This window comes from Castor canadensis, chromosome 11, assembly GCF_047511655.1.
Source record: "Castor canadensis chromosome 11, mCasCan1.hap1v2, whole genome shotgun sequence".
Classification (NCBI taxonomy): Eukaryota; Metazoa; Chordata; class Mammalia; order Rodentia; family Castoridae; genus Castor; species Castor canadensis.
Genome location: NC_133396.1, coordinates 27,056,751 through 27,077,250, shown reverse-complemented (window position 1 = coordinate 27,077,250; position 20,500 = coordinate 27,056,751). Strand labels below are relative to the sequence as shown.

The window sequence follows — 20,500 nt, the reverse complement described above, 5'->3', positions numbered from 1 at the left end:
ATCTTCCCTCAATATTCACACTCACCTGCAGGATCCGGCAGCGCTGGGAGTCACAGGCAATGTCCTCACATGGCCGGAACATGCCCAGGGTCACACAGTTGAGAAGAATGACCAACATGCTGATGCGCTCAAACCAAGTACCAGGTGTCAAGGAAATAGCCAGGGCTAGAGCTGAAGGTGTCACCCATGCGTCTACCTCTCAACCCCAGGTGTTTGAGACACAACCAGGTGTGATGGGAGGGCCCTGGCCCACCTTGGTCATCTCACCTCTCTAGACCTAGCTTCATCCTCTGTAAGGTAGGAAAAGCCATAAATACCCTGACTATTTGCACAAGTCATTTGGGGAATAGAATCAATCGTGCTTGTGGAAATGCCAGACACCATGAGTTTGCTGCTGAATCTCCTCCTCTTCTCCCCAGCTCACAGGGTAGATGTGAGAAGCAAGTGAGATAATGTATGTGAATGTGTTACACAAACCTACAGTCGGATTATGCCTGCCTTACAGTTTACCACCCACTTTCACACAATGCCACAGTTGACGCTCACAACAGCCCCATGAAGCATCCAGGGTAAATCATTTTATTCCCCAGAACCCGAGGAAACTGAGGCCCAGAGAGTCAAAATCATGTGCCAAAGTCACTCAAGAAGCCAGGACAAGGCTGAGGTTTTCAAGCTCCTCATCTACGCTGCCATCCTCTGCACACCACAGTTGCTCAGGCAGGCAGGGAAGGGCCTATCATCTCTGTCCTGGTACCAGGCAAACCTAAGGGTCCACAGCCTCAGCACTGGGGCCCAAGGGTCTCTCTCCTACTATCAGCCCTCTGACCTCTCCAAGTCTTCAGACAGCCTCTAGACACATCCATACATTTCAATGCTGTGGCTCCACTGCACTACCAGGCACAAGCTCCAGGCTATGCAGAGAAGACAATACGCAGCACACGTGGCCACACACAACCACCGTACGTTCTTGTGCCTTCCATCTCTGACCCAAGTAGCAAGGGAAGACCCTGCCTTCTGCCTTTCCACCTGGTAGGTTGAGAGACTTTGCTTCCAGTCCATAGGCAAGAGAATGTATAAGATGGCCTCTGGACACTAGAAGGTTCTAGACCCCAGAATCACAGATAAATGACCAATTTACTTTATTATTATTATTATTTTGTGGACTGGAGTTTGAACTCAGGGCTTACACCTTGAGCCACTCCACCAGCCCTTTTTTGTGATTTTTTTTTTTTAAAGATAGGGTTTCGTGAACTATTTGTCCGGGCTAGCTTCGAACTGAGATCCTCCTGATCTCTGCCTCCTTATTAGCTAGGATTACAGGCATGAGCCACCAGTGCCCAGCCAGCTTAATTTTCTCAAGGCAAATATGAAGGTGGCAAAGAGGCTAGAGATAAGCAGGGGCTTGGGAGGAGGAGACTGCCTACAGGAAAAAAATGCAGGGTATCATGGCAGCCCTGGTGCCTGCCCTACCAAGCCAGACTCAGAAGAGCCCAGAACACAGGGATTCTTCCTGTCTTAACCCTACTTCTGGAATGAGTGAGCTTTAGCCAGGCATGAAGATACCAGCAGGAATGTCCAGGGCCCCAAGAACCTTCCTCCAAATTGGTGTTAGCCATACCCCATCTTTATCCTTAATCATAGATCACACTCTCTCCCGAGACTGATGACTCCCTCAACTACCTCAACCACCTCAAAGCCCTCCTACCCTGGCCTCTGTCACCCAAGCTCTTTTCCCTTGGATGCACATCTCTGTCTACCACCTGCTCCTGGTACTGTAAAAGTCCCAAGATACTGCAATGCCCCTATCCTCTATTCCCTTACAAGGAGAATTTTAAAAATTCTAGTTTTTTGGGGTAAGTTGATGGAGGGGAGAAATAAAAAGAGTGCTGTTTCCATAGTACTGTTTTCCTGAGTGGAGCCAGAGTCCAGTGGAGCTCTCCTTAGAATGGAGGTCAGCCAGGGGTCACTCTGGAAAGAGGGGGACAGGGAGGAAGCCATCTCTTGGAAAGGAAAGGACACAATTACCCTCAAGAATTTGTCTGCTTTCCCCAAGCTAACCCCCTCCTCTCCTCTGAGGGGGAGGAAGGGCCCATATAAGCAAATTTCTCTACATAGAGGAGGGTTTAAGGAGAGGGGCTCCAGGAAAATCTGTTTGGACCCCTCTAATAGCAATGACTCTACCACTTTAAGTCATCTGGGTACTTGACTGTCTTCCTTGCTGAGCTTAGCGTAGTGCCTAGCACATAGCAGATGATCAATGCATGGGGAGAATGAATGAATGAATCAGTCAATCAATTAGTCTGCCTGTTTAAAAACCAGATGTGTTTCCCCATTCATGTTTCCCTGCACTGTTTCCCTAAATAATGATGAACTGGGGGGAGAGGCAGAGTTGCTCTCCCAGGAGCTGCCCCTCTTTCTGTCCCTATCTCACATAGGCTCAGACTGGGGCCTCTTACAGCCAGAATCTGCCTTCAATAACCCCACATCTAGATCTTAACCACAGAAATCTCTTCACAAGAGCCCTTGGCAACTCAGCCTACTCCCAGGTACATCCTGTCTGGCTCTACCTACACCCCCCTACTTCACTGCAGGTGAGCATAAATGGACATGGAAGAGATCAAGGCACAGGCAAATTGGGGACAATCTGAATAACTAATGGGGAGGTCTTTCACCCTTCTCAGGGTGGGGCTCATTTCCTTGGGAACAAGGCAGTATGTCACCATGTGATGTTCTTCTGTTGCCATAACAACAGGGGGATGTGTCACCAGGTGGTGTGGATTTGTTGCCATGGCAATTAAAGAGACCCCCTCACACATGCTTTCCCCTTACCCAGGCTGCTATCTTGTCCTCCTCCTGAGAGAAAGGGGAAGCAGGGAGACCCACAGGTTATCAGGTTGGGGGGAACCATGTGACAGATCCCCATGGTAACCAAGGGAACGGGGGACACTGGTTGCCATAGTGACTATGAGAGACCTGTGCAGTCACATGTCTACTGTTGCTATGGTGACTGCCGGGGCTGGAGTAGATCCCAAAGGGCGGGGGCAGAAAAGGGGAGGATCTTTCTTTTCCCCACAACCCACCATCAAAAGCAGGGAGAAAAATGGGAGAAGAGGAACCCCACTTCCATCCCTCCTCCTTCTCTTCCTCCTGGAAGAGAGAAGTAGAGCGTGTTATATCCACAAATGAGTCCTCTCAGTGGGGCTCTACCTAGATAGAGCCCTTGCCTAGCCTGCAAGCTGTATGAGTGAGGAAGGCAGACTGGGATGCCTCCAAGGCCATGGGGCTCCAGGCATGAATTGAGAAGGCAAGCAGGCCCTCCAGCTGCCTCATTCCCTCCCAGCAGTCTGGAAATCTGAGACTGAGGAACACTGAGGAGGAAATGGGCCTAAACCCAGGAATCCTGGCCTTCTAGTAAGAGTTGGGGAAGAGGGGGCAGGTCCTTGCCTCACCCATCCCACAGACAGGCTGGTGTCTACCAGATCCAGTACTCCCTAGGGTAGAGGGGGATCCAGGAGCTCAGCTTGGTGGCTTGCATGGGAAGGTGGAAAGGGGGATTCCCTCAGCTGAGGCCCCTCCTGAAAGCCTGTTTCCCTGTACGACCCCAGCTCAGTGTGTGGGTGTGTTGGGAGAGAGGTTTCCAGCTGAACCGAAAATTGAAGTCGGCAGAAAGGCAACCGGCCCCACCCAGAGACAGAGACATGAGACACAGAGACACAAGAGAGACAGACGCTGGAATCTTTGGGAGGGAAAATAGGCCAGAAATCTGATTCAAATGTCTGTGACTCTGTGTGTGTGTGTGTGTGTGTGTGTGTGCGCGCGCGCTCGCGTGTGCGCATGCACACACACGCGCACAACCGTGAGCGCGCATGTCTGCGTGTGTGAGCAGTGTGTCTGTCGCCATCCTGGCTGAGGCAGTCAGGGCGGGGTGAGAGCCGGGATGGGAGCAGGCAAAGGGTGTTGGGGGGGTCAGATGGAGAGGGTAATCCCAGGAATGGCTCCAACTGGCACTAGGGATGATAGGGAGTCCCCCATCAGTGTGGTGGAACAGAGTGGGTGGGAAGGAGTGTGTGTGACCCAAAGGGAAGGGCGACCTGGGACAGAGACAGTGCCAAGGGACACTCTGCCCCCCAATTCTGTTCAAAACCAGGGCCCCAGCTGTTCTCCCCAGGATCCTCTCTGGAGAGCCTAGGGCTTGGAAACCAGAGGAGAGAATTGATGAGGAGACAAGAACAAGCCCCTCTCCTGCCCTACTTCCTCTGAGGATCAAATGGAGAATGCTCAGTAGGTAAGGGGAAGAGGCAGACTTGGGGTACTGGGACAATGGCAAGGAAGACTCCAGAAATTCCTGAGGCCCCCTTCCTTCTAGAGGCACACACTCAGACACACACAGTGACGCACAATCACACACACATTCACTTCTGGAAGCCATTAGGGCTCCTGCCGCTCAGGCCTCCCTGTTCTCCTCCCCCCACTTCTGGCAGGCTCCCCTCTCCCCCTCTGGTCCCCCTCCCACTCCCCCTTTCTCGGCATCCCAAATGCCAGCCTGTGATTTCCAAATGAGAAAAAGCTGTGCTGGGCTCTGAGCTTGGAGAAACTCCTACACAAACTTCCAGATGTGACACAACAGCCGGAGAGGGAATGCTCAGGATCTCCTTCCCGGGAGGGGAAACGCACGCCCTCACACTTGAAGAAACACGCTGGAAAGGCCAACACTCCCCTCTAACCTGGGAGGCGGGGGCCTTTCTGGCTCTGAGCTGAAGGAGTCAGTACCCCTGCTCTCCCCAATACCCTGACACACACCTCTGTGTCCCTCTTCTTTTTGCTGACCTTCCACTGTCTCCAACACACACACAATTTCCTACCTGCATCTACATCTCCTCTCTAGGAGACATGATCTCTTAAGAAGGCTAAGAGCGGAAGGAGCCAAGAAAGTGTCAAGAAAAGGGTAAGGGACTGGTGGAGTAGCTCAAGTGCCTGCCTAGCAAGCGCGAGGCTCTGAGTTCAAACCCCAGTACCACAAAAAAAAGAAAAAGAAGAAGAAGAAGATAATGGAGCTGGGCGCCCGTGGCTCACGCTAGTAATTCTAACTACTTGGGAGGCTGGGAGGCTGGGAGGATAGAGGTTTGAGACCAACCCAGGCAAATACCCAACACAAACCTATCTCAAAAACACCCAACACAAACCAAGGCTGGCAGCATGGCTCAAGGGGTAGAGTGCCTGCCTAGCAAGTGTGAGGCCCTAAGTTCAAACCCCAATACTGACAAAAAAAAAAAAAAAAAAAGGCTAACTAGCTTTGGTTAGTTGGGGTGGGGAGTGTCCTATGTCCCTCAGACTCAGAGGTGCAGGGGGAACCTCCTGGAGCCAAGGAGGGCTTCACATATACCAAGAAAAAAGAAAGGGGAAGACTGATGCCAGGCCAAGAGGCAGTCCCAAGTCCATCTGGCAGTGACAACATAAGTTCAGGTTCCCCTGGCACTTGGGTAGGATGGGAGCAGTGAGGGGCATGCTCCCTTGCCAAGAAATTGCTCTCAACCCACCCTCAACCAACCCAGGCTCAGCTGCTAGTCCAGACCCAGAGATGCTGGTACCCCACATCCAAGTACACTCCCTAGAGTAAGCCTGCTTCCCTACCCTCCAGATGAACACTGGTCTCTCACCTCTCTTTCCTCATTCCAACCCTGCCCTGCCAGGAAGGTGTGTCTATCACCAGGCCCTCCACTATACCTGGAGACAGGGCAGGTGAGAAGAAATACAAGCCAAAGGTCTGTTTTTTGAGGATGTGGGGAGGGAGGAAGGAGACAAGATCTCCAGGCCTCCCCTGGGACCCTTGAAAAGAAGAGACAGGGACTGTCAGGTTTTCCCATTTACTGGGAATGGGCGGGACTGGGTGGTTAGGGGAGAAGAGGAGGGATACCCAGAGCTCACCCTTCTCAGTGACTTTCTTCTCCTATCTCCATCTCTTGCCACAGAGAAAGGAACCTGGGGATGGGGGCTCATAGTTCAAAACAGGCTTATATTTGGCAGGACCTCAGAAGCCCCCACCTCTCTCTTTCTGCAGCTCAGAGAGAAAGAAAAGTGACAGGGGGTGGGGAGAGGGTGTGATGAGGGGAGCTTCCCAAAGACCCACACAGTAGAGCATGGGGGGTGGGGGGGACCCAAGCTCACATCCTGCTTTGCGCACTAGAGGCAGCAGAACTGCAGAGAGTGAGGGCGGCACCAAGCTTCCCACCCCCCCCCTTCCCTAAAGCATAGTCCCATCTGGGCTCTCAGGGTCTACAAGGGAGACCTGGGGTCTCCCAGCCTGAGTCCCAGAGAATCTCTGAGCTGGCAGGAAGGAACAGAAAGATGCTGTCATGGCCCGGGATGGCAGCACAACCAACCCCCACCTTTCCCGGTAGCCTGGAGCCAGGCATTAGTCAAGCAGGGCTTTGTGCTATCTGTGGAGAGGACTGGGGTCTCTCTCTGACCACTCTAGACTGGGTAGAGGGTAGGGTGCTGTTGTAAGTCAGTCTACCTGGAATGTGGGGCATGTGTTCCCCAAACCTGTCTACAGAGTAGGCACTGGGGTGTCAGTCTTCCTTAGCGAATTCGCTGGCAGTCTCATAGTCCTCCCCCAACCCCAATACTTTCATAGGGCTGCGGTCTCCCATACCCGCTCTGCCTTCAGCAGGAGCACTCTTATTTGTGAAAGGAGAGGGGTAACTTGGACCTGCTCAACCCCATCCCCCACTTGCCAAAGCTCTTGCCACAGTCTTTCCCTCCACAAGAAAAAAATCCAGCACAAAACTCCCCAGCCCAACCCTAAACACTCGCATCAGATAAAGAATTGGGGTGGAGGGAGGCACTGTCGGCATTGGGCTTCAGCTGAAAGGGGCTCCAGTCCAGCTCTGGGGGCAGATGGCTCCCCCTCCACCACATCTTGTTCTCATTCTGCACCCCTGACATCAGCTGCCACTGAAATCTCCTTGTTGTGCCTCCAACCCGTGGACTGGGGGATTGGGGAGGGGGGTAGGACCTGGTCCCCGCCCCCCCCAACCTATCTCCCTCTAGGTCAGCAAAAACCTCAGATCCAAGGACCAGGTTGGGGGACTGAACCCTAGAATCCACTGCAAACTTTGGGGCGGGGGCAGGAGAAAAACCCAGGAGATTGCGGTCTCCCCTCCTCGGTCCCCGCAGCTTCCTCCCCACCCCTGCCCTCAAACTCGGAAACCAAACCTAGCTTGCTAACTGGCGGCGGGCGGGCGGAGTACAGTGCCCAGGTTCCTGAAGCTTCCCACATCTGGAGGATGACGACCCTCCTCTGTCCACATCTGGAGAGCATCCAGTTGCGAATCAGCGGGTCACATCTCTCTTTTTCTGGTCTGGATCCCAACACCCCAAGGAGGACCGAGGTGTGTGTACGGAGGTGGGGCTTGCCTAGGGTACCAACCAGACCCTCTCGCGTCTCCGCTTTCACTCTGACGCCCCCTCCCCTCCTTAGCAGTTCCCCCTCTCAACTGCTCACCCTCTAGGCTCACTTCTCCGACTCACCTGGCTTAGGTCTCCTCCAACGGCGCGGCCCGCCCCCCCTGCAGACCCCCTATCCCGGTCCGTCGTGCCCTCCCCCCCCACGAAGGATATGGGTTACAGACCGTGCGGAGACACCAGCTCCGCGGGCGGCTGTCCTGGCTCAAGTAGAAGAAAACCACCGGGGCCAGCGCTGGGTAAGGCAGCCCCTCCGCCTCAGAGTCCGCGCTGCCGGGGTCCTTTTCCGCCGACCCCGGTTCCGGCCGGCCCCCGGCCCTGGACAGGTCGTTGAGCTGCATGAAGCTCCGGGGCTGTCCCGACTCCTCGGCGCCCGCTCCATCCTCCTCCTCGTCCATTCTTTGGCCAGCCCGGGCCCCGGGGGGTCCGGAGAGGGGCGAGCGGCGCCCCTCAGAGGAGGTGTCCTCACGCAACCGGGGGACCCCGGCAGGGGCGCATCTGGGGGGCTCTAGAGCGCAGGCTGAGCCCCCGGGAGGGCCAGTTCAGCCCAGCTCCCCATGCCCGCAGGGGCATGCTGTCTGCGGGACGCCGGGTCGCAGGAAAGCCCCGCTTGGCGAGAGTCCCGCTTCCCCTGGGCCCCCGGGGTCCCCGGGCTAGCCGGCCGGCTCCCCCTCACTTTGTTCCGTCTTCTTCGCTTCGCGCCCAGGCTCCGGATGCCCAAATCGGCGCTACCTTCAGCGAAACGGCCCCCAGAGGGGGAGAAAAAAGGGGGCACCCGGTGGAGGGCGGGGGGTCCGGGAAGGGGCGCCCCCTCTTCCCGCGGCGCAGCTGGAACAGGATCTAAGGGGTCAGCATCGTCCCGGCTCCGCGCCAGCGGCGGCGGGGGGAGGGGAGGAGGGATCTCTTTGGGGGTAGGTTTGGAGGGGGTGGGGGGCGGCTCCTTCCTCCGCCCGGCGGCGGGCTCCCCGTCTGAGAGGGGCGGGGAGACCGTGGGGGGCCGTCCCGGGCGGGGGTGGAGGCGGAGATGCCACCGCCGCCGCCGCCGCGGTGACTGCCTTTGCCGTAGCTGTCGCCGGCGCCGCTGCCTCCTCCTCCGGCCGAGACGCGGAGCGAGCAAGCGAAAGCGGCGGCGAGGAGCCCGGCGCACACCACAGCTGGATCCCTCACTCCAACTTCAAGCCTCGGCCCCGCCTCTCCCCAGCCAACCTCGCAGCCAATCACTGCGCGCCGCCGGCCCCGAGCTGCGCGTCCATTGGTCCGCAGCCGTGGCAGTGCGGGCGGGGGCGCCGGGGGAGAGAACCACAGCTGGAATCCGGTTCCCACCCCAAATCCTAGGACCGCCTTTGTCCCCTCCTCTTGCCCCTGGGTCCGCTCCCGAAGACTAGAGCCAATCGCACGGTTACCGAGACCGAACCCACTTTCCTATTGGCCGCTTGGGTATTCGGGACTCCCTCAGAGGGAGCCTCAGGGAATTAGAGTATTTGGCGCCGGGTCCTGGGGTAGCGCCGCAGGCCCCGTGCATCCTTTGTCCAGGACTCCTGAATTGGACCTCAGCCAGAGGGCGGAGCTCAGCTTTGGGAGGGCCTAGAGGAGGGAATCAGGAGACACGGGAGTGAGGGGCGTCACTAGGGTCTCAAAGTGAAATCCGTCTCTCCACTTGATTAATCGCCCGCCCTGTACCTGAAACTGGGAGCTGTACAGGGGAAGGGGAGGAACAGAGCGGGAGGTCCTGGGGGTGGGGCTTCGGGCTGGAGGGGGCCGGTCTTGGGGGAAAACAAGCAGACCTGGGAAAGGCAGAGATAGGCGTGGTCTGGGCGTGGCCTCCACCATCCTCTTGAGCTGCCTGCTGGTCCTGTTCCCAGGCCCACTTCTGAGACTTTGACCCTGACCTCCTAACCCTAACGCGGATGCGCCTACCTCACGTTAAGTTCCTGAACTTCATCCTCTGCCCCTAAGGATCCTTTGAAGGACATGGACTCCACTCGGGACCTTCGTGCTTCAATGCCCAGCCCCAGGCAGGTCGCACCTGACCGCAGAGCCTGGCTCCTCTGGAGCAGTTAAGCAAAAATGAGAACCCCCTGCGAAAGGATCTGCCCTCGAGTGTTTGGGATAGGTGGCAGCACAGAGTCGGGCTTTACCAATTCATCCTCCAAAGTCCCCACCAACCCATCACTCTGTGCCTCAGTTTCTCCCTCTGGAGTGCCAGTAGGGCCCAATGAAAGGCTGTCTGAGAGACAGGAGCTCCGTGGGGCTGCTCCCCTCATTCACCTCCACTTACTCGGAGTGGGTGCTCGCTGGTCTGTGTTTCCCACGCGCGTACATGCACGCGCAGACCCCGGCCCTCGCCCCGCTTCATTCTATGAGTTTTGGACCTCAGTTCTAGCTCCCTCCCGCCGCCAGCATCACCCCCAAGAGAACACAGCGCCGCGAGAGTACTGGACGCGTAGGTTAGGGGGAGGGCATCCGGGGTTAAACACGGGTACCACTTCTCCCACATCTGCCGGAGGCATACACTGCGAAACCGACCGTGTCAGTCACTTCTCTCCTGAGGTTCTGGTGCTCTTACGCCACTGCGCAGAGGCCGAGGGGTGGACGGCAGGACCTCCGGCACGCACCCCCCAAATCTGCGTTTGATCTTGCAAAGCCGTGCCACCACGCAACCCCCGCAGGCCTCCAGCCCCGGCGTAGGTAGGGGGTGGTCTCAGTTCGCGCCCTGGCCGGCTGCGGGGGTGGAGTGGAGAGGGCAGAGCGGCTGCTGCGCGGCAGCCTTGCTAGTTGCCCTTTCGGCGAATCCCGGCACCGAGTTGTGCAAATGAGGCCGTACTTATTTGCATTTCATGCTAATGAGCAGATCCCCTAAGAGCCTATTTCTCCAGGCGGGAGTCTCTGCTCTCATTCCGAGTGTGCGTGTGCTGCACTAGTCTTGAACTCGGGGCGTCTTCTGGAACAGTGGGGCTATTTATGGTTCATTCCACAGGTCTGACACCTTCCTTCCCGAGTGTCCGAAGTCTGGTGGTTTGGCCTGACCTTCCGACCAGGATCAAGAAACCCCAGGGCCAGGGCAGGTACCAGGAGGCAGGAACGCTCATCATCCAGTCTTTGCAGTAGTGGAAAATGAGTCCAGAGAACCTTGCCTGGTGGAATGGTCAGGTTCTCTGGTGCTCAGAGGCCCCACATCTTCATGCATCATCCAGGCCATCCCTGACCTCTGGGCTTCTCTGGTATAGAAGATGCCCAGAAAAGGGGCAGGCATGTATGCACCACCTGGGTAAACTGAGCTCTACTTCCCTGGGTTTATGGCCTAGGGGAAACCTGCTACCCACAACATGGAGCTATCTGCAACTGGACACCAGGAGGTTCTGATATCTGGTCAGAGATGCCCACCATTACCTGAGTGGGGGAGGGAAGGAGGACAGCATAGGAAGACCTGAAACCATCTTTAACAACTCCAGCTCTCCAAGTCTCTGACATCACTTCTTCAGACTGGTTTTCTTTCCAGCAAGTCTTTCAATGACTATTAAGTGCCAAGGTGCTGAGGACACAGTACTAAGCCAGACAAAAGTCTGCAGCCTCATAGTACTTAGCCCAGGCTGGGATGCTGTGTTTATGTTTGTAGCAATGAAATGATTGTCTCTGCAGCCCTCTGGCTCCCTCAGGAACTGAAAGATTCTCCCACTGTTCACCTCAACAGCCCTGATAGCTGTGTGAGTGGTCCCCCATTTCTCAGATAAGGAAGCTGAAGCTCAGAGACATGAAGTGATCCTAAGGCCCTGTGTTGCCCCATGACCCTGGTCCACAGTTGCCCTAGGATGGTCCTGCTGCCAGAAGGGAGCATACCAGGCGGGCCTGCCAAAGGGAAGGAAGGGCTTTTAAATCCCACATCTAGCAAGAGTCATGCTTAGCCTTGTTGTCTTTTGAAAGTTAAGTCCTTCTGGGTGAACTAACCCTTTCAGGCCCTAACTCCTTCCTTGGAACCCATTTACAGGATCCTATTGCCTTAGCATGCCTGATACCAGGCAAAGGGAAAGAGATGCAGAAACATGATATACTCCAAATGCACCCTCCTTTGCAGCTGTGCTTCAGCTTCCTGAGGGATAAGGAAGCCTCAGTGGTCTTTATCATACCCTAAAGATGCCAGAAAAAACCCAATGTACTTAGGGTTCTCAGGCCAGACCCTTATCCTCTTTGGACCTCCAATATCTATCTATATGAAGCTGAAGATACTTGCCTCACCACTTCATGAGGGTCAATGGAATGACAGAGGCAGGAGGGCTGTGCAAACTGCCCAGGCTGTTCCAAAGCCAAGGATGGGGCTACCAAAAAAGCCACCTATGCCTTACCATGTTGCACCCTCCTTCCCTGCTGCCCCCAGGCCAGGCTCCAAGTGTCCAGCTTCTGACTTCCTGGCAAGGCTGAGTGGGCTCCAGCAAGAAAGGGGCCAGCTGACCTCATTGGCCGGAATGCTAATCCCCTCCAGATGGGCCAATGGCTTGCACTGAGGGTCTGCTATCTAGACAGAGCAAATTCTGGTCCCAGTGACTATGTGTAGCTGTGTGTGACCATGTATAGGGAGTGACCACATCCACTCTACTGGCTCCTTCCTGCTCCATTCCTCCCCACTGCTGACATTTCCCCAGCAGCAGCCCTACTCAGGCCTCCTTGTCTCTAGCAACTTATTTTGACTGTCTATGTTGCTGGACTTAGGGGGTAGGAGGATGCCCAGGCTTAGTAGACCCTTGAAGGTCCCAGAGGAGCAATCCCTCCCCGCCTGTCAGTCCCCTCCCTCTTCAGATGCCCATCCCAATGCAGACTTCCTAGTCTCCTCCCCTGGTAGAAGCTACATGGGGTTTCTGGAGTCTGTGAAGATTCATGTGCCCAAGACAGCACTCCCAACATCAAGGGGTCAGGTGGAGACCACAAGAGGCCACCAGCTTCTTCTGTGTCAGGAAGGACTCAGAAGGATTTGGGGAAGGACTCCCAATACAACAGATGCCCCAAATGAAAGAATTCTTTCCCAGACCAGCTTGCATGAAGATGTGGCAATATGACCTCCTGTGGGAGGTCTTGCATCCCTTCTGGTGAGACCAAGGGCTACATGGATAACCCCCCAAAAAATGTCTTAATCCCGCTAACAGCAGCTCCCACAGTGCACTAGGGTACATGAAAATGTTGACATTCACGTTATGTTCTGTGAAATATAAAAGCCCATATAAAACATGCCCTGTCCTCTAGCTCCAAACAAATAGACAATGTGGAGAGGAGGGGGCCCCCTTCTTGCCCCTCTTGAGGACAAGAACTGGGCTTTCCTCCTCCAGGGTTAATCTGAACATACCCCATATATCCCCACCCTGCTCCTCTACTTAGTTTTAGTCTTCTGACCTCAGTTTCATTCAGGCTCAATAACCATGTATGGGGGGGCAGGGTCAGCCTAGTGACCTCTGAAAAGTGAAGGGGTGACGTAGAAGTCAGAGGGGTCATCTGGGAACTCTCAGAGTCTGGTTCCTAAACTGGAGCAGAGGCCCCTCCTTCACAAGTGAGGCTGAGGCCCTGAGGTCACCGCGGGACGCTGTTAGGTTTATTCCAGGGTGCATGGGTGCCCATGGGGAAGCATTGAGGATGGCCAAGGTCACCTGGTGATAGGGTGCCCAGGGATGGCCACAAGTTCTGCACAGCCCTGCATGGCCTGAGTCTCTGGTCAGCTGGGAAGTTCCACCTTCTGCCCCAGCTCAAGGGACTCCGGGCAGTCATTGGTGTAGCAGTTTTCGTAGTTCACTGGGGTCAGTGATGGGCATGGAGCAAGCTTGATTCTCACACACATAGGCAGTGGCTCGGTCTTCTAATTGCCGCAGGGTGCTCAGAAAGGGCAGCTGGCGGGACAGGAAGCTTGAGGGGTCCCCATCAGCCAGAATCAGCACCTGGGCAGTAGAACAGAGAGGATCACCTAGGGGAGGGCGCTGGACATGGCAGAGCCCACTGGGAGGTGATTCTCCCAAGGCCTCTGGAGAGGAAGACATTGGAGAGATGAGGGAAGAAGGCAATGCAGGAGAGGTGGGGGACAGGGCCAGGTTCACAGGGGTCACACACCTTGTTAGGGATGTAGATGGAGTGGACACACTGCACCAGAGCCTTGGTGTCCTTCGCCTGGGGGTCTCCACAGATCACGATCTGGACAGAATAGGAAGGTTACTCCAGGGTCATATGGGGGAGGGGCGAGGCCCCAGACTTACCAGGGCTTCCTCCCCTTCTTCCACTGCACCTTACATCCACAAGAAGGAATGCAGACTTAAGATAAAATCATGGGAAGACAAACACCTGGAAGACTTGATGCACCAGAGGATACACAACACGTAGAAGCCCACGACAGGGAGACCCAGAGCAGTCATGTACACACAGCAGGTGCCAATAGAAAGGCAGATCACACACACATACACACACACATACACACACACATACACACACACACACACACACACACACACACACACACACACACACCCCACACACACACAGCAGACAGAGGCAAACACAAATATAAGCAGGCAAACCTGAAGACAGGGAGGTACACATGCAAACATTCATACCAGCACATAGCCAGAAAGGAAGGCACATGCAGAGACACAACTCCAGAGTTGCACACAAACAGCAACAACACCCAGAGGGACAGAAATAATCAGGCTGATCTGCAGAACCTTACAAACACTTCACCAGCTACCAGGCACCCATATTTAGCCCCTGCCTCCTGCCCCCATACTCTGACAGCCCAGTGACAGGCACTCACAGGCACGTGCCTGGACTGAGGCCTATCTCCCACAGACACATCCATGCACAGAAGTCCTTGTGCACACACAGGCCCGAGCTCTGGGGATAGCCCTGGATAATTACCCCATGTTCCCATCCCCCATTGCAGTCCCAGCTCCCCCCACACCTGAGTCCCAAGCCAAGTGCCCTCTACCCCACCTGCTTGAGGGTCTGCTGGTGGGCCGAGAGAGCACGGACCATCTCAGGCAATGCCACTGGGACACGGCGCATGCGCTCAGAAAAGGCTGTCAACAGGCACACACACTTATCCATCCAGTCCTTGTGGCCCGTGAAGCCATGCAGCCGAAGCAGATTGTGGGCCGACACAGAGTTGGCACTGGGTTCTGCACCATCCTGGTCTGCAGGACACAGGGAAGCAGAGGGAAAGGAAGTGTCATTGGGTTTCAGGGTGCTGTCTCAGGCCTGAGTTCAGGGTCCCTGAGGGATGGGATAAAGACTGCTCCTCCCTGATCTGAGAGTTCATGGGCACCCTCAATTCCTTTGCTGAGTTGTGGGTCCCTAGACTCCCCATCTCACTGTTGATGCCTCTGTCAACCCACCCAGCTGCCAAAGCCAGAGTAGCATCATCCTGGGCGTCATCCCCGCTTTTAATCTCTGAGTCCTGCTGGGGCTGTGGTCAGAATAGGACCCAATCCCCCCCATTTCTATCTCCCACTCTACCTCTGGCTGAGCCTTTGCTGATGGCACCTGAACCTACTAACTGTGGGTCACTCTGTTTCCCCTTGCCCCTATTCTGTTTCCACCACTTGTCAGAGTGACCTCCTTACACCTAAGCCAGAGCAAGTCACAATCCACCTAAATTCCCCATTCCTTACAGGGCTGGCGTTAGCACCCTCCTCTCATGCTACCCTGCCCGTGTCCTCCCACATGTAGCTGCCCTCTCCTCTCACAGACTGTCCCCTCTGCCTGAACTCTCTCCTAAACTCCTCCATGACCACACACTTGATCATCAACTATGTGCCAGATGCTAGACCCCAGGAATACAACAGTGACAGAAAGTGCTGCTGTTTGAGGAGCTGACTCGTGAGTCCTGCTCTCTGAGGAGACGACTAACAACAGACAACGCTTGGGAGGAAACTGGGCAAGCCCGTGGTCTGCTTTTCCATGGTATACACCACAAATTTGCACTATTATTGTTTATAGTTGTCTCTCCTCCCACACTCTAAGTTCGCTGAAAGATGGGACCAAGTCAGCCTGTTCAGTGGTATGACTATGTGGAGACCAGTGACCATTAGTAAGAAACAGAGATGAGAGGCCAGGAGACCCACACTAGCTCTTATGCCTCCCTCAGGACCTCAGCTGGGTCCAGAACCCCAGGCCACTCCCCTGTCACACACACACACACTGACCATCTTTCAGACGCAGGGGCAGGCCAGCCCCCAGCTCAGCCTCGCTGCAAAAGTAGCCGCCACCCCGGGAGTCCCAGAAGAGCCTATCCTGCGTGTCTTGCAGACGCAGAGCCCACTCAAGCCAGGAGCTCTCCAGTGAGGCCTCATACAGGTCTAGCAGGCCCCGCACCACAAAGGCATAATCCTCCAGGAAGCCCCAGCAGGGTGGGTTGCTGAGGGAACAAAGAGGCAGAGAATGGAGACAGGTCCAGGGTGGGAAAGGAGGGGAATGCAGAGGGCATAATTTTCATGCATTCTTTCACTTAATCCTCAAAGTCCACCTCTACAGAGGCTACTGCTAGCCCATTTCTCAGATGAGTAAATGGATACAGAGAGCATAAGAGCTCACAGCAGAGTAAGGGTTGGTCCACCCGGAGGGACCAAGGTGAGCTGGGGACACATGGGGAGCAGCCTACACGGTCTGCTCAGACCCCCACCTGTGCTCCACAGTCCCCCCACTGCTGGCGTAGCATGTCCTCTTCAGACGGCCACTAGCCACATCAAACATGTGCCGTTTGAGGAACTTGGCACCGTTGGTGGCATAGCCAATCAGCCTGTCCATGCCTAGGACAGCCCCGGTCACAGCATAGCCAGACACCATCAGGCCTGGAGGGAGGAGAGGCCAGGAGCGATGAGAAGTGGCCCTTCAGGGATCCCACCCCACACCTCATGCTCCAGAGTACCAGGTTAGGGCCAAACTCCTGGCCTATGTGCGTGACCATGGGCAGGGTTACTTAGACTCCCTAAGCCTTAATTTGTTCATTCATAAATTAAGGATAAGAAATCTCAGAAAGGAAGAATGAGGAGATAGAAGGAATTCCACGAATGCGATAAGGCCTCAGACAGCGCCTCCCCACCGTTCCAGGCAGCCAGCATCTTGCTGTCCAGGTGTGGCTTTGGACGATGTTTCCGGGCCTGGAAGAGCTTCTCCAGGCCTGTGTTCAGCAAAGTCCGCACAGCTTCCACATCCAAGCCAAAGCGAGCAGCAGTCAGCTCCAGTGAGTACCGGACCATCAGCACATTCTGACCCTGTAGCTCCCCGTTGGGGTCCTGAGGAAAAACAGCTTCCGTCTGAAGGAGGCCAGGCACCTGGTGGGCTAGTGTCTCCTCCCATGTCTGCAGAAGTCCTCACCTGAGTGGGGCTGATATTACCAGCCTCTGTGAGTCCATAGTGCTTCATGAGGAGCTGACCTGAGGTCAGTGTCTCTGTGGCACCTGGCACAAGGTCTGGGAGGAGCTGCTGGACCTCTTTGACTGTCCACACATAGAAGGCACCCTCTTTGGGCCGCATGCCCTGCTCTGGGGGTGAGTCTGCGTCCTCTGCACTATAAAAGCCTCCAGACTAGGAGGAGGGGAGAGTTAGCTGACCCCAGTCTGAAGGGCAGTGGAGGCCCCAACCCTGCCCGCCCACAGCCAGGCCCTCCTGCCACACACACCCGGTGGATCAGACTCCGAGACACATACTGCAGGATGCCTTTGGCCACATCAGAGTAGAATTCATCACCAGAGATCTGGGGGGGAAGGAAGCTGTAAGTAGAGGTCATGGGGCAGCCCAGGTACATGGAATGGGGGGCATTTTCCCAGGAAGGTGGGAGAGGGAAGCCTGGGTAGTATATATATGGGAGGGAATTAAGGTTTGAAATTAAGAGGGAGTCACAGTTACTAGAAAGGCCTTGGGAGGAGCAGTCAGGGTTAGAACTGGGGTCAAAGGTCACCTGGAAGGCCTGTGAATAAACCACTGCCAGCTGGGCCTGGTCATAGAGCATTTTCTCAAAGTGTGGGACATGCCATTGGCGGTCTGTGGAGTAGCGGTGAAAGCCCTGTGCCAGGAGGAATGCAGGGCTGAAGGCTGATCCCAGCTTCTGTACCCAGCCCACAGCTTCCTACTGCCCCTCCAGGGAATTCCCTGCCTGCCCTCACCTGTCCCACATGGTCCCGGATGCCCCCATTGGCCATCATTTTCAGGGTGTGCAAGGCCATCTGCTGGGCCCGAGGACCATCCTGGGTTAACCGATGACTGAGCCAGTAGGAGAACAGGAAGTTCAGAATCACTGTGGGACACCAAGAACATGAGGATGACAGGAGGGAGTGGAGGTCTAGTGGTCAGGAGGCCTCTGGCCAGGCTGCGGTGACAAGTTCACTGGACAGGCAAGCAGTTTCTGGACAGTCTGGGAGTCAGGGGGTCAACAGTGAATCCAGAGGACATAAGGTCATTGTCCAAGCCAGAGGTCAGACTATCATTGACCCACTGGAGACCAGAAAATAACTGACTAGACAAGTTACATGAGCTAAGCCAAGGTTAATGGGCCACTGGCCAGGTCGGGAGGTCATTATATAGGTCAGGGTCAGAAGGTCACTGCTGAGAGCAAAGGTCACGTCTTCACCAGATACCTCTTATGGGCTAGGTCCAGAGGGCAGAAGACTAACGACTAAGCCAGGGGTCAGAAGACCAGACCATGGGCTAGCTAGGTATGGTGGCGCACACCTGTAATCTCACCCCTATGGAGTCTGAGGCAGAAGGACTGGGCTATATAGCAAGTTCAAGACCAGACGAGACCCTTACTCAAACAACAACAGAAGACCATGAACCTGGATCAAAATCAGAAAACCCAGTCTGGGGTAAGACAGGTGGGAACTGACCTGGTGTGGGAAACTTAGGGGCCTCGGCAAAGCCACCATACTCCTCATCATAGCCCTCATCCAGCTGCTGGAAGCAGCGGCTGTTCATGGTGGCAGCAGAGGGTGGCAGCTGTCGATCACCTGTGCTGATCTCAGACCGGGCCAGCAGGGCTGTGGTGACACGCTGGCTGTTTTCCAGCAGGGTGTTCTTATTCTGTTTCCACTATAGGAAGTGGGCACACATCTGGGCGTCAGCATGGGGCCGGGGCTCTGTGTTCCCCCATCCCAGACCCAGTGCCTCCCTCCTGGATGCACACCCACCTGCTCCCGTATCCTCAGCAATACCGTGCGGAAGCCAACTCTGGTCAAGCCATCTTCAGGGGGGAAGTAAGTGCCCCCCACGAAGGGCTGAAGGTTGGGAGTTAGCCACACATTCATGGGCCAGCCTCCACCACTGCTGGTGGCCTGGTGGAGAGAGGGCCAGGATCAAGGAAGCTGTCCCCCAACAGGTGTGGCAAGCACTCCTAAGGGGAGGCGGCTCACCTGCACGAAAGTCATGTACACCTTGTCCACGTCTGGCCGCTCTTCCCTGTCCACCTTCACACTGACAAAGTCCTCACTAAGCAGACGGCCTATCTCTTCATTCTGGAAGGACTCTTCCTCCATCATGTGACACCAGTGACAGGTGGAGTACCCCACTGGAATGGAGGGGAGGAAGATGAGGGCTGGGAGGGGCGGCTGAGGGGCCACAGCTAGACTGAAGAGGTCCTGACCTCTAGTCTGGGAGACCAGGGCCCAGAGGACTCTCCTGCACCCCCCTCCAGGGAAAGCGGCTGTGTTACCTGAAAGGAAAATTGGTTTGTTTTCTTTCCTGGCCTTGTCGAAGGCTTCCTGTCCCCAGGGGTACCTAGACCCAGCAGAGTGGAGCATCACTTAGTAGCCCAGGGAGTCTAAGAGGAGCTTCTTCTTGGGGGAGGTCACTGGAGAGGTACTCACCAGTCCACAGGATTGTAGGCATGTTGTAGGAGGTACGGTGACTTCTCATTGATCAGGCGGTTGGGCACCCTCTGGGGTGTAGACGGTGGGCAGCTAGGCCGGCTTCCCTTCCCTCCAGCAGGCATGGGCACTGAACTACTGACCGAAGCACTTCGGTCCTTGTCCCGGGAGGAGCTACCCCTGGCATGAGTGGATGAGTCACACAGATGAGGGCCATCCCCACTGCCCACTCCACAGCCTGCCCCCCTCCACTTGAGCACCCCCGCTCCGGAGAAACCCCTGCTCCCAGCACAGCCCACCTTTCTGAACCACGGGGGAGACCGTGGCCTTTGTGCTCCCCCTTATGTTTGGGGGGTGGTGAAGAGAGGTGGCTCATTGGGGGCTCCTTTCCAGGTTAGTCTCCCCCAACCTCTCTGACCTGGTGGTGGGAAGAATGACTGTGAGGTCAGGGCGGGTCATAATGGGCAGAATGGTCCTTCCAGCTCTGTTCTGTTCCCTAGTGGGGCCCCTCCCCATGGTGACTGCACTGCAGGAGTCTCTCTGGCATGACTGGGGGGAGGGGCCTGGTTAGGGAGGTAGCCACTGCTGGTGGCTGGACAGGTCAAGAGATGTTGGGGGTGGGACTGGACCAGGTTAGGGACAACCAGAGGAAGTAGACATGGGACATGGGACTCCTTGCTTAACACTCACATACTGGGCGCTCTGGGGTCAGGTCCTGTGCCAGACCCTCGGACACTAAGTAAGAGAAGGAATTCAACCAGGGAGGGTGACCCTGGGGGCAGACTTAATGACAGGTTTGTCCAGTAACACAGACCCAGGAAGGGACATAGGGCACTCCTGAGAGAGCACTTAGCCCAGCATGGTGTTCAAGGAAGGCTTCCTGGAAGTGGTATCAGAGCAGTCCCAGGGAACTAGCCCTGCGGGGGACTGGACAGGAGGAGAGGGAACCTTTCTGCTCTGCCAGGGCCAGGTCGGGAGTCAGGCTGAGTGCTGCGGGGAGATTAGGCATGCAGGGCTCTGTGGACCAGCGCCCAAGAGACCCGCCTCCGGGTCCCGCAGACGCAGGACGCACCGCAGTGGCCCGCTCATACCTGCGGCTCGCGGCGATACGCAGCCCGGCGCTGGGCAGCAGGAGGCCGCGACCCAGCCAGGCCCGCGATCCCAGCATGGCTGCTCCGGCCCAGCGGGTGCAGCGGGCAGACGGGGCAGGAAGC

The 20,500-nt window shown here is 56.0% G+C and overlaps 2 protein-coding genes across 26 annotated transcripts in view; both read right to left on the bottom strand.

Annotated features, from left to right (window-relative positions):
• Cacna1g (calcium voltage-gated channel subunit alpha1 G) overlaps nucleotides 1–8,382 on the bottom strand; it is a 63,501-nt gene extending 55,119 nt beyond the window's left edge. For 4 of the 23 annotated variants that reach the window (XM_074046019.1, XM_074046021.1, XM_074046023.1 and 1 more), the window contains exons 1-2: nucleotides 7,621–8,381; nucleotides 26–137 (exon numbers count right to left, since the gene is read on the bottom strand). In XM_074046019.1, coding sequence (XP_073902120.1) covers nucleotides 26–137; nucleotides 7,621–7,862 — 354 coding nt within the window. In that variant the 5' untranslated portion in view covers nucleotides 7,863–8,381. Of the gene's footprint in view, nucleotides 1–25; nucleotides 1,115–7,620 lie in introns of those variants that run through there. The other 19 variants (XM_074046025.1, XM_074046028.1, XM_074046031.1 and 16 more) reach the window with 11 other exon arrangements.
• Nucleotides 8,383–13,017: 4,635 nt separating this feature from the next.
• Nucleotides 13,018–20,500, bottom strand: Spata20 (spermatogenesis associated 20). Of its 3 annotated transcripts, XM_074046009.1 has the most exons (17): nucleotides 20,378–20,463; nucleotides 19,586–19,704; nucleotides 19,287–19,466; nucleotides 19,133–19,197; nucleotides 18,834–18,988; nucleotides 18,612–18,755; nucleotides 18,312–18,513; nucleotides 17,592–17,722; nucleotides 17,387–17,491; nucleotides 17,108–17,182; nucleotides 16,804–17,013; nucleotides 16,529–16,721; nucleotides 16,109–16,277; nucleotides 15,633–15,844; nucleotides 14,422–14,621; nucleotides 13,549–13,629; nucleotides 13,018–13,379 (listed from the first exon to the last, which is right to left on the bottom strand). In XM_074046009.1, exons 2-17 carry the CDS (start codon nucleotides 19,660–19,662, stop codon nucleotides 13,209–13,211), a joined length of 2,370 nt encoding a protein of 789 aa, XP_073902110.1. In that variant the 5' UTR covers nucleotides 19,663–19,704; nucleotides 20,378–20,463; the 3' UTR covers nucleotides 13,018–13,208. The 3 variants fall into 3 exon arrangements, with proteins under 3 accessions (XP_073902110.1, XP_020011857.1, XP_073902111.1); XM_020156268.2 differs by lacking the exon at nucleotides 19,586–19,704 and having other exon boundaries at nucleotides 20,378–20,500; XM_074046010.1 differs by lacking the exons at nucleotides 15,633–15,844; nucleotides 16,109–16,277; nucleotides 19,586–19,704 and having other exon boundaries at nucleotides 20,378–20,500.

Excerpts from the sequence above, each read along its gene's own strand:
- Spata20 (XM_020156268.2), bottom strand. The coding sequence starts at position 20,454 with ATGCTGGGATCGCGGGCCTGGCTGGGTCGCGGCCTCCTGCTGCCCAGC. Across the intron at positions 19,467-20,377 it reads CGTATCGCCGCGAGCCGCAG|GGGTAGCTCCTCCCGGGACA; the intron begins GTATGAGCGGGC and ends CACTCATGCCAG. Across the intron at positions 16,722-16,803 it reads GTAATATCAGCCCCACTCAG|GACCCCAACGGGGAGCTACA; the intron begins GTGAGGACTTCT and ends GTTTTTCCTCAG.